The 12,747-nt window shown below is 43.5% G+C and overlaps 1 protein-coding gene across 1 annotated transcript in view; it reads left to right on the top strand.

Annotated features, from left to right (window-relative positions):
- The window catches only part of HTR7 (5-hydroxytryptamine receptor 7), a 39,216-nt gene extending 26,948 nt beyond the window's left edge, over nucleotides 1–12,268 (top strand). Inside the window, exons 2-3 of the mRNA XM_081007598.1 lie at nucleotides 939–1,688; nucleotides 9,651–12,268. Of these exons, the coding sequence (XP_080863724.1) occupies nucleotides 939–1,688; nucleotides 9,651–9,693 (793 nt within the window). The 3' untranslated portion in view covers nucleotides 9,694–12,268. The remainder of the gene's footprint in view (nucleotides 1–938; nucleotides 1,689–9,650) is intronic.
- Nucleotides 12,269–12,747: the final 479 nt, after the last annotated feature.

A 12,747-nucleotide genomic window follows, 5' to 3' on the forward strand; every position in this document is an offset into this window, starting at 1 on the left:
GCAGGAAGAAGCACGGGAACAAATGTTGCCTATCAGTCACTATGGCTCCACCTCCTCTTGGCCTCCCTCCCAATCACCTTACCAGTCCCAATGGCTACTACTGGCCACCACTATCCTGAAGCCCTCTCTGTAGAGCCTAAAGTAATAGTTATTGGTGCCAATGCAGATTCCCCCCCCCCCCAAGGCAAAACCAGTTTCAAAGGAGGATTATCCTCGGGACAAGGGCAGGGAAGAAAAGGTCTGTATTTTCCCACCCTGTGCCCATGTTTGCTTTGAACCTGGTAATCATCATCCTTCCCAGTGCATGCTATCTTCATTTTCTTTAAAAAAAATACCTGCCCATTGAATGTCTAGTTTGGCTCTGACCATGAAGACAATCAGCCTCTGAGTAGAAATGAGAAAAGACAGCATTTATGTATGCTCACACTTGCTACAGTGTTCAGCCTGTTTTTATATTGTGGAAGCCTTTCTCTCGATTCTTTGACCTAAAGGCCAACCAGTATGGAGCTGTGTACAGTACTGGACAGTTGCAGTCCTATTTTGGCATTTCCCATCATGCAACTCCCAACTCCCATTAGGCCAAACCCCTGAAGATGGGTTGCTGTAAAGCACACTTATAAAGCTGCGCAAAAGAAACCAAAAACTGGAATTGTTTCATGTGTGTGTTTGTGAGAGAGAGAATAAAATCTGGTTGGTGCATGCATTACCTTTTACTCTCCTGCTTGCTAGTTACCCTAGAAATTGGGTGTTTTAAAGATCCATGCCTGTATGAAATGCAAACACCTTGTTTCATCTTTTGTTTGCAGGTCAAATTCTTATTACTAGCTACAGTTTAGCCTGCGGGGCTCCCCGCTGCAAGTTACAACAGTAGCGGTTTTGCCCGCAAACTTTGTAACTAACGAAAGGCACACTAACTCTGCTTTCTCTCTGCTTTCTAGGTACCTTGGAATCACCAGGCCTCTCACCTATCCCGTAAGGCAGAATGGGAAGTGTATGGCTAAAATGATCCTGAGCGTGTGGCTGCTGTCGGCTTCAATTACTTTGCCACCCCTCTTTGGCTGGGCTCAGAATATCAACGACGACAAAGTTTGCCTCATCAGCCAAGACTTTGGTTACACCATTTATTCCACGGCGGTGGCGTTTTACATTCCCATGTCCGTGATGCTTTTCATGTACTACCAGATCTTCAAAGCCGCCAAGAAGAGTGCGGCCAAACATAAGTTCGCCGGTTTCCCCCGCCCTGAAGAAAACGAAGGGATCGTTTCGGCGAATGGCATCGCGAAACTGCACAAGGAATCGGAAGAGTGCACAAATTTTTCGCGGCTGCTTAAGCACGAGCGGAAGAACATCTCCATCTTCAAGAGGGAGCAGAAAGCTGCCACCACCCTGGGGATTGTTGTCGGGGCATTTACGGTGTGCTGGCTGCCGTTTTTCATACTTTCCACCGCCAGACCCTTTATCTGCGGGACGTCTTGCAGTTGTATCCCCCTGTGGGTTGAGAGGACATTTCTCTGGTTGGGTTATGCAAACTCTCTCATCAACCCCTTTATATATGCCTTCTTCAATCGGGACCTGAGGACAACCTATCGCAATCTGCTGCAATGCAGATATAGGAATATCAACCGTAAGCTATCGGCCGCAGGCATGCACGAAGCCCTGAAGCTTGCTGAAAAGCCAGAGTTTGTTCTGTAAGGTCATTTTGCCTTTTATTACACTTATTTGCTGGTTCTTTGTGTAAGCTTTCTCTTCCAAGTAACACCAAATACAGATAAGAATGATTGTGTCTGATTGCAGATTATTCTTTTTTAGTTGAAGATTTCTGTCAGTCTTATCCCAGTTTGTTGTGGCTTTCCCCTCAAGAATCTGGAGAGAATGCTAAGAATTAGAGTTCCCTTTTCTACCAACTACAGTTGCCCCAGAAAGACAGAATAACAACTAAATAAGTTCATGTGTGAGTGCTTAGCATCGTCATAGTAGTTGGATACCCAAGTACCAAAATTCTTTGTATTAAAGCAGTTGTATGTGAAGACGGTGGGTTGTTGTTGTTGTTTTTAAAGATAGTGAGCATCTTAATTTAGGATTTCTGTCTAAAGATCTTCTAGTGTGTACCTATACAAAACTGTGTTACTCCAAACTTGGTAGCTGCTTATACTTTTTTTCCGCAGGAGAGCATAACCACAAACTAGCCATTAGGCCTAATAGTTGTGGGCACATAGCTGTTGTTTTTAAAGCTCTGCTTTGTGATTGGATGCTGCCATTGATTGGCTCCCATTGTTATTTCCTGCACTCCTCAGATTACCAGCAAAATCTGGTGAATGATCCATGGAGCATTTTGTCCAAATGATTAGGCGCATGCCTGCTTGATGTCTTCTAGGCTTATTTCTCACTGTTTCTTGAAGTTTAGCTTGACAATGCGTTTAGAAAGCATAAGAGTTTCGTAGGACAGATGGACCCCAAATAAACAATAGTTTTGCTGATCACAGCCTATGAGCAGAATCTCAACATTATTTACTTTGAGTCAGTCCCAAAGACTTTTTATAGAACAATAAGTGGATTTGGGATTGCAGGGTCCGCTGAGGCTAACTGTTGCAAAAAATGCATCTTTGAACACTGGGACCTTGACCAAAATCCTTGCTGATCCTCTATTGAAGTTGAGAAACTAACAAAAAGAAGCAGTACTATCTTGAGAGCTTTGGTACGTTACTATTATTTGAAATCATTGGAACGACAAACATAGACAACAGGGTGAATTGTATAACTGGAGTGAGGAACTTTTGGTCCGCCAGATGGCGATAGACTCCAACTCCCATCAGCCCCAGGCAGCATGGCCAATAGTAACCGATGATGGGAGTTGGAGTTCAGCAGGAGGGCCACAGGTTCCACAGACCTATTGTATATGATGTGATCCAGTGAGCCCTTTTAGGCATGTATAAAAACATGCACATTTGCAGTAGTGCATAGATAGCCAGTGCTGCTGACTACAACTCCCACCATCCTTGATTATTGGCCATACTACTCAGGGCTGATGGGAGTTGTTGTCCAAAAAATCTGAAGCTATGACGTTGGCTTACCCCTGCACTAGGATATCATTTTCTCTCTCTTTCTTTTCCTTTTGGCAGCAGAACTTGGTACTCTGCTGGGCTATTTCTGGTGCTACCCTGCATTTGGGGGACAATCTGTTCAGTAGCACAGTGGTCTCAAAAGCCTGACTGCACATACCAACTTCTCTGCACAGCCCTCTGTCCACGTTGCGTAGATAAGGAACAGGATGTCTCCCTCCTCTGCTGTTAGTGGGAATGAGGCCTGTGTGATCTGTTCAGGTGTTTGCTCAGGTGGTCTATTGGCAGGACTTTGCTGAGAGCATCTGCTTCTTTGTAGGAAAATTGGCCCTGTGTGCTCTCTCGCTCAGCCATCATTCTGAAGAAAGGAAGTTATTGTGCTCTCCCTCTCTCCTTTATTGGGGGCATGAAAGCTATCAAGTGAAAGTAATACTAGGCACCAGAACACGATAAACAATGGCAGGAGTGATGTCAGGGTTGTTGCTTTCAGATCATTTTTGTTTTATGTTTTGCCCAGGTAGGGTTTCTTGGGGGTGTGGGGCAGGGGGATTTGCTTTTGCATTGCGGTATTTTGATATATTTATTTACTATTGTTTTATTGCATTAGTTTTATTTTATACTTTTGTGCACTGCTCTGGAATATTTTGATGAAGGGTGGTTAATAAATATTTCAAACACTAATATGTATTTAGAAGGATGTCTATTTAGAAATACAAGTTGGTTTCCTTAAGACATGCAGTTTCTCTGCATTGCTTTCATGAGTGGTCTTCAGAAAACCTCATTGGCTTTGGCCATCCCTAGAAAGCGGGGTGCGGGTGGGGGATCCTGGGGACAATGACTGGCATGGCTACCTTCCAGCAGCATCCCCCGGGCACTCCTGCTGCCTTCTGCCTGGCAATTTCAGCCACTAAACTCAGCCTGCCAACGTCCACAGGTTTCATCTGTTCATGAATATCCACCACTTTCCTTCCACACATCACCTTCGAGCACATACACGCATGATTTGCCTCAACACACACACAAACAAACACATGCCAGCTGACTTCATGAAGAATGCCAACGGACTCATGCACTCATCTTTCATTTTCCACTCATTCACATTAGTACTCTGGCTTTGACTCACAAATAACCACTGGCTTCTGTCAACGGACTTCTGAAGATGAGCTTCAACCAAGCAAATATCAGCCTGCTTCCACCTTAAGGCACCTAGCAGCTTCTGAATGTGACCTCCATTGGCTTCCATCCACCAACACATGCCAGCTTCTGCTGGGTCCCTCGCCAGACATCGGCCAGCTTCCTACCATGGATATCAGCCACTTTCCCATGCCCCCACTTGTTTGCAATCCCACTCAGCAAGCAAATTTGCCTTATTATACCACTCTGTAGCCAGATGACCACCACCTTCCATTTGCCCACTCGCTTCCTCCACATGGAAGAAGACCAGGCAATGAGGCATGCCACAGCGGGGTCCCCGCTGTGTCCTGGTGAGGAAGAGGACTTTAAATCAACAGACCTTTCACTTGGCTCACCTTTGTATTCACTCACCTGCTTTGTGCTTTTGTGATGTCACCAAAAGTCCTGGATGTGCACCTCAGCAGTGATCTATTGGTGCGCTTATTTTATTAATAAGGGTTTCTAGCCCACCCTTCGTCTGTAATGATACCAGGGAGTACACCATAAAACTAGGGTTCTGGGACCTTTTCCAGTGCATTGACCACATTTCCTTGTGGGCAACCATCCGGGCTCTGTATGTGAGTGGTGGGTAAGGTCAGAGGCAGAGAGGAGCGAAGCAATGGATGCGACTCTTACCCTTGCACAGTAGGCTCTAGTCCAGCTGTACAAAAGCCAGAGGTTTCTACACACACACCCCTCCATATTTCCTTCCAGTTAAGCAGGAACCATTATCACAGTTCAGGAAAACATTCCAAGCAGGCGAAAGCAATCGAGGAAGGTGTGGAGCAGGGCCAGGAAGTGGGGAATGGCCTTGGGAGAGTCCTGGGTGCCAGACAGAGGCCCCTACAGGCTGAAGGTTTCCTACCCATGCCATAAAATTGAAGATTAAAAAAAACCTCCACCCTGCCACTGGGTTATTTGAGACCACCCTAAAACTTAGCATCATGGAGGAAGATCACCTGGAAAGTATGTAGACGCAAGTGGGGATGCTGGTGAAATTCTTAACGTTCATTTTTCAAAGTATCTTCACCTATTTGTTTACATTGCTGTTTAGACCACATGCAAGCATAGCTTTTGATTTTCCACTCCACAGATGGTGTTCCATATTTGTTCAGGGTAAGAGACGTGCCAAATGATTTGAAATAAATCTGCTGCAGGCAGTTGCTGAGCTGAGGATTTGCTTATTAAATGGATGAAGCTGTTGCTTTATCAGAGGCACTTGTTGGCAGGAAAGGGGGAAGACTGTGGTGGTTGTTTTCTTTTTAAAAATGCTAAATGACTCCTGCCGTGCTTCAAAATTCATTGTGGGTCCTAAAGGTAGGATTTATCAGGGCCTACTATCCTGCGGAGTTCATGCTTTGGCTCTTTGGGTAAACAAGCCAAATTGTTTATTTCAAAGATAGTTTGGGGAAAGTAGGGAAACTAAATAACCTACGTTGTATGAAAAAGAATCTCAGCCCACATTGCAACTCCTTCTATCATTTCTTTTGGAAACGTGGACAATCCTGGTGTGCAGAAGAACTGCAGCTGAGGGATTCCCCCGCTGCCCATGTAGTTTTGGGAAAGGCCCATTCTTCCAGATTTGCAGTGGACTCTTTTTAAATTTCTCAGCCTTACATCCAGAATGTTCTGCTTGTAACCTACAGCTGCTACCTTCCTGAGGCTGTCACAGCCTTGGCTCCTCCTCTGTTTGATTCTGCTGGGCTCAGGCCTGGGTCGCTGACCAGGGCTTTCCCAAGGGGACAGCTTCTGTCCTTTGTAAAAGATTGCAGTCATTTGCATGCATTACTTGGGAGTAAGCCCCACTGAACTTGCAGCCCAACCCTAAGGAGGTTTTACTTGGAAAATAAGTAAGGCTGCATAAGCTGGCAGCCTCTGTGAGACTTTGCTTCTAAGTAAACATGCTTAGAGCTGTAAGAGATCTAGAATAGGCCAGGAATCCTGTTCCAGCCAGTGGTGCCATCAGGGGAAGACTTTGGGGCAAATTTCCAAGGCTCCCAAGGCAGCAGGGCTGGCTTATACCACATTTTCAGTAGTAAGTAAAGTAATGCAAAGTTACCTAACTGCACTGCTTGTTCTTTCTGGAATGATAAGCTTTGTATAAGAACATATTTCAATTTCTAACAGGCAAACATATGGTTCTTACTGATGGTCAGTCATTCTTAACATAAAACGGTAAAAAAAAGAGTACTTTTTGGTTCATTTTGTCTTGTTTCATTTACTGACCTTTATTATTTATTATTCCTTCCTTCTGAAACTAGTTTTGACCTTGGATAAAACCACATGGTTAGTTAATTTCATTTCTAATGCCTATTTTCGTTTTGATTTCAAAACTTAAGCTTGCCTATTTTCTAATAAAATGAAAGCCAAACCCTGCGTGCATCGTATTCTGACGTTTGTTGCAAATCTTCACCCTTCAATGTGCTTGGTTGTGTATCACCTCCTGCCCTTCCCCACCAGAGTATGATGCTTAGACTGATGGGTGTACCAAAGAACATACTGTGTGTATGCAATGGGGTTTTCCCCCTGCTGATATGCCTGCTTGTTTGTGTTCTTTAGGGCAAAACTACACCCTACTACAAAGAACATGGAGCTGCTGCTGAACACACCATCCCTGGGTTGACTCTTGTCCCCATCCTCCATCCTCTGGCTTTAACATTTCACTCAACTTAACCCATATCCCTACATCATTGCAGTGTGCATTTCTCCAGCCCACTCAAAACTTACCCGCTGATGGAAGGAAATGCACTTTGTAATGACTTCATGGGCACAGCACATGTTAAACCAGATGTTTATGGAGAGAAAAGGAAGCCCCATTTTCTGTGTAGCATGTAGTTCTACCCTTAGGGCTAAATCCTGAATCTCTGTACATCCAAGTGGCTGGGCGTTGGGCAGTGAAACACTTGCCCTCTGTCAAAGAATGCATGCCATCTCCTCTGTTTCCTCGAAAAAGTAAGCAGAGAGAAATGAATTCCACCTTCAAAGGACCGTTGGTAGGCTTGAATGACAGAATACTTGGTAGCCTTGAGGACAAATACCCCTCTGTTGCATATGGGGGGGGGGGGGAGGATTCTATGTGCAAAATATTTTTGCACATGAAACTGCAAATACTCCTCCATATTGACTCAGCTCAATCTTGGGTTTGTTTTTTAACCAGCGCTGGAGAAAGTGGCAGGATTTGGCCTTTGTCTTCTTTCACTATTGTGACAGTGTTGCTTTACGTATGTCAGTAAACAGAGCTAGAAAAGTACTTCCAGTTCCTAAGTGCCTTGTAATGCAACTAAGGGGGTGTCCAAGAGGTTTCCCCCTTGCCCTACACCTTTCCAAGGGAAAAGCTGCTCTTTCGTGATAGAGCAGAACAAATGGCAATCTGGGGAAAACCTGAATTGCTGTTTGCTCTGACTGAGCAGCAAAGAGCAGTTTTCCCTGGGGGAAAGCAGTGAGACAAGAAGTGTGGATAAGTCCTCAGTGCTCATTTTCTCAGAAGAAAGTTTCACTGTGTCTGGTGGGACTTACTCCATCCCTTGCAAACATGTTTTGGACCACAGCCTTAAATGTCTTTTGAGCTCTACCCACAATTGTTGGGCACTATTTGCATGCTATTATTAGATGAACAAGAATAATTTTCAACACCTCTGTGTTGGCACTTAGTTTCAGTGGGAGGAAGTCTTTCTTCTCGCCAACCTAGCTAGAAATCTTTCCATACAGGAACCTTCCAGAAAGCTGAATTCCATGTTGCCACAAGCAAGCCCATGTTTCCAAACGTGTGACTGTCGAGCTTAGCATAGGAGCAGGGCAATTAGCAAAGAGGAGGTGCTTCCAGGACCACTGTTTTCCCTAAATAAATGCCCATCTTGGGATGTTTATTCCACCAAAAAATCAGTGTATTTCTATTCTTGGAGTACAGTTGGAGGAAAAACAGGTTTAATGGAAAGTATTAAACATCTCCTGAAGACCCATCTATTTCAGAAGGTTTCTGTGGCTCATAAGATTGATCACATAGCTCTATTTTATTATTTATTGATATTTCACAGAATGTTTTATTCATGTGTTCTTTGGTTTTACTTATGTATTTCTTTGTATTTCTGCTTATAATGTTGAATATAGAGGTAGAGAATCCCACTCATTTTACTCTGAAAAAGGTAATCCTTTCATTACCGTTACAGGGCAAACACACAATTGGAATTCCTGGGTTGCATCCAAAGATACATTTAAGGAAGTTCGTGGAAGGAGAGTGTTTCTAATAAGACACGTAATAAGACACATTGAATAGGTTAAGGCTTAATCTATTGATCATTAATGACATGCTATGAAGCAATGAGAGGTGTGGATCGTAAGGCAAATTAACTTGAAATTCACAGAAAGAAAGTTTCCCATTTCCTTCTCCTCTCTGAATCTGATTTTGCCCTGCCCCCAGCCACTGAAAAGTCCTTCTGAATAATAACTCTCTCTCTCTCTCTCTCTCTCTCTCTCTCTCTCTCTGTGTGTGTGTGTGTGTCCTGGCGGAAGGAGGACTAGGAAACATCTGTAAATTCAATTAAGTCAACATATTTTGGATTTAAGCCTGATTTGGGGAGATTGTTTCTAAGCAATTTTGCTTCCTTTCTCCATATCTTTGGCTCAGTCTGTAGTCTGCTTTCTTGTTTTCATTTTACAAAAATTCCTAGGAACCTCTGTTATCCAAGACACCTATAGAATCCTACCTCATCAGTGTCCTAGCCCCTCAACTAAGTTCTGTGTCTTGGTCACATAAAATTGTGACAAAGAGACCAGAATACATACACACACACACACACACACACACACATATACAGGCAACTCCCCATTTGCGTGGGGGTTGAGACCATTGATAAGTAGAGGCCTGCAACATTTCTGAGCTGATGTTTGGCAGGGTGAGTTAGGAGCATCGCAGCTCTATCCTCTGTCCTTCCTCCTCCCTTTTTCCCTTGCAGTCATCACTCAGAAAACCCCTATTGACTGATTTTCACCTTAGACAAATAACCCCCACTTGTGTTGTGTTGTGATTGTCCTCAGCCTCCCAGAAATCAATCAGGAAAGGACGCATCCATCAAGTGGGAACTTCTGATCAGAACCTGCAGTGATAGCTGTCTCCTAAGCACTGGTCTCTCACCTATCCATTTAACCTTTAGATCACTTCACTTGTTCTTGAACAATTCTGAGAAGGCTTCCTGTTGATGCCACCTTGCTTTCCGAACCAACCAAATTCTGTCTGTATCCTACTTGACCTCCATCTTTCAAAGGGCCGGTTCCTAAAAGTCTCCTATGACCTGTCATGCCCATCCTTGACATGTCATAGGACTCTCTGAAGGGACAGGGAATCTTCTTCTGTATGCTATGATTATAAGTTAAAGAACATTCATCTTGATATATTTCTGTGGTTTTTATTTCTTTGAACAGGAGGAGCTCTGATTACTCAAGAAAAAAGAGCCATGACTTATGACTGGATGCAGATGAAACAGTCATATAATGAATAAGGCACTGCTGCGCAAGGAACAGCGTTGAAGATCCAACCTGCAAGGAGAATGTGATGGGCTCAGGAAACACACAGGGTCTTCTTGGGAAGGGGATACTGTAAAGAAAGTCAATGAGCTTGGTATATTGTATTAAATGTACTTCAGCAGAATACAGTGACATCTCTTTTGATCGCCTTTTCTTTTCTTCAGCTGAACCGATGATCATTGTGTACAAATAAACCATTTTCTTTGTTTGGGGGTGGGGGGAAGAGAAGATGACAAGATTGCATAGGCAATAAGCAGTTTGATGCATGACTGAAATGGCGAGGGAGGTCCCTCTCAGGTGTGCCTTATTGTGAGGGGCTCGCTCTACTTGTCCTGCCAACTCGATGACTTTGCCAACTGTCCCTGTTAGTTGTTCTTGCACCCCCTTTTATAAACCTTTCAACAAGAGCAGGCAAAATTTCACCCTGGGTATCAATATTTCCCTCGCAAGGAGAAATAATTGAAAAGCTGTGGCAACAGAAGAAACTGTAGATGGGAACTGGAGGCTGAGGCCTGTATCCAATGCAATGCTAAGTAGCCATCATCCCCCTCAGCACGAGGATTTCCATCTGTGTAATTAGACTTCCCCTCCCACCTTCCTCAGATCTGCTCTGGAGATTTGAGGGACACCCCAGATCAGATTTAGGGGGTGCACAGGGGGAGGAGAGCAGGGAAAGTCCCATTATGCAAGTAGAACTCCTTGTGGGGATGGGACAGTTGCTTAATGCTGCATTGGATATAAGTCTGTGCAACCTTTCATCTTTATCAGTCAATGTAAATTATAAAGATCACTTGGTTACAGTTCTTTAACAACTTGTTTCTGACCAGGAAGACAAAATAGGAAGGGTAACAACACAGCTTTAGTTTATTTTTTGTACATTCCACCTCAGCCCCCTTTTTTGCTCACTTCCTTTGCAACTTGCTCCTCTTCCTGTTGCTGAGAATCATGGGAAGTGTAGACACCACTAGATTTATATTATATAAGCTTTCTTGGAAGTCTATGCTTTGCCAACCTGTCCATGGTTTGGAGGCACAAATGGGAAATAAACTTGCAGCATTTTAGATATACCAGTTTCCTAGTGCTATGAATATTCAGGAAGGGACTATGATACAGAATGTATTTTGCAGGGTTGTTAATGTTTTCCAAGCAAAGGATTGTGGTTGTGAAGATGCTTGCCACTGCAAGGTGCGAAATATTCTGGGCTGGCTCCAATGCACAAAAGGTTAGCCAAGCTTGTCTCAGATGAGAAGTTGCAGCAAAACCCTAACCATGGTTTACTCAAAAGGGTGTCCAGATTTACTCCCAGGTAAGTATGCTTAGACTTACAACCATAGTGCGAAAAAAGATCTGAATTGTGTGTAAAGAAATTAAAGTGCATGCTTCAAAAATTTAATTAGCTGCTGCAGAGGGAACAGAATTAGGACTCACCAATACCGCAGGCCTGGAAGAAATCATCCCCAGTGCTTCCCTGGGATGGAAGTTTCCATTTAAAGATTTTTGTCAGAACTGTGGTGGGCCTGGGGTGGAATTGAAACAACCGCCCCTTTTGCATCCTGTTCTGAACCTAGCTCAATGACCCACCCACCCAAGACATGGCAGCTATTTAAATTGTTTAAAAGATGCACATTAACTCCTTGGATGCAGTTAACATCGTATCTAGTTTGACCCTTGGCTAACATGTCCCGTTGATTTCCTTTGGGCTTTAGTGCAACTGATACTGAGCTGGTTGACATGTAATGCTAAGAGAACGAAGGCATAGCTTGAACGCATACACTCCTTGGGAAGGATATTGTGGCTACTTCGCTCTTCCTGAAGTTCTTGTTGCTGTGTTGCTGTGAGCTAAGCCATGGTTAGGCTTAGCATTTTACCACATGGTTTGTCTTGTTCCAGACAAGGATGAGCTGTGACCAAGGTTTGTTCTTGGGTTTACAGCTCATGCTTTGTCTGGAGGAGACGTACCATGAGCCTGAATTAGGAAGGCACACCATAGCTTAGCTGCAAGCTGTGTGGCCAACAGGAGGACCAAGGGAGGTTTGTGTTCTGTGTGAATCGGTTCGTTCCCTGTATTTGGCCAATGTCTGGCTAAAGAAGAAGGGACAAAAGGATAAAAATGAGATCTACTCAAAAGCAGCCATCAGGTCTAAAATAGGAAATCATTTCTCTTTGACATAGAAGGTAATTTAAATGGTGATAGTGAATCACTGGACTATATTAGGAAAATATAGGGTTACAGTGAATTTCAGATGATTCAACAAGCATAACCCAATATATTCAACACAACCCTTAATTTATGTGTCTGTTATCCTATTTCAATGTCATTTCGGGGTGTGCTAAAATGTGTTAATAAATTATATGAATGGTGGTATGATTTCAGCAGCTTTCTGTGTACTGTATTTCCTGTTCTTATGTGTAGATACCCCTTTTTTCACAGAGAACCATGTTTGTTGCCTTGAACTTCATGAGGGTCACATCTGTCCTTTGTAGTGATAACAATAAATAATATTACCCAGACAACATTCTGTCAAAGTTTGCCAGGAATGAATCCATACTTCATTATCAGCATTCATTGCACTGGTTCCTGCATACATAAATGAATGCCTTTTGCTAATTCAGACTGATTTCCTCAAAGGAATGGGTTACATTGCAGATAGATCTGAATGGAATCCATGATGTGAGAGTGATAGAATGAGTGTCTGTCAGCCTTAATATTTCCATATAGGAGAATGGGAAAGCTCTGATCAGGCAGATTGAGAACAACAGCAGAACAGTCTTCTTGCAATGGGTTCCTGCACTCAAGATTAAATGTGGGGACCCTATTGTATTATGAAAGAGGAAATCAAAAGGCTACACCGCTAGAATGATCTGTGCCATGGTAATTCAGCACAGAGTGGTCCTTGCACAGCTGTCACGGTTATCACTGACCATTCAAAGAAGACCAATAAAAGGAAAGCTATCTGGTTGTTGTTGTTAATTGCATTCTACACCTATATCACAA

The sequence above is a fragment of the Podarcis pityusensis genome, assembly GCF_964106645.2.
Source record: "Podarcis pityusensis genome assembly, chromosome: 5".
Taxonomy (NCBI): Eukaryota; Metazoa; Chordata; class Lepidosauria; order Squamata; family Lacertidae; genus Podarcis; species Podarcis pityusensis.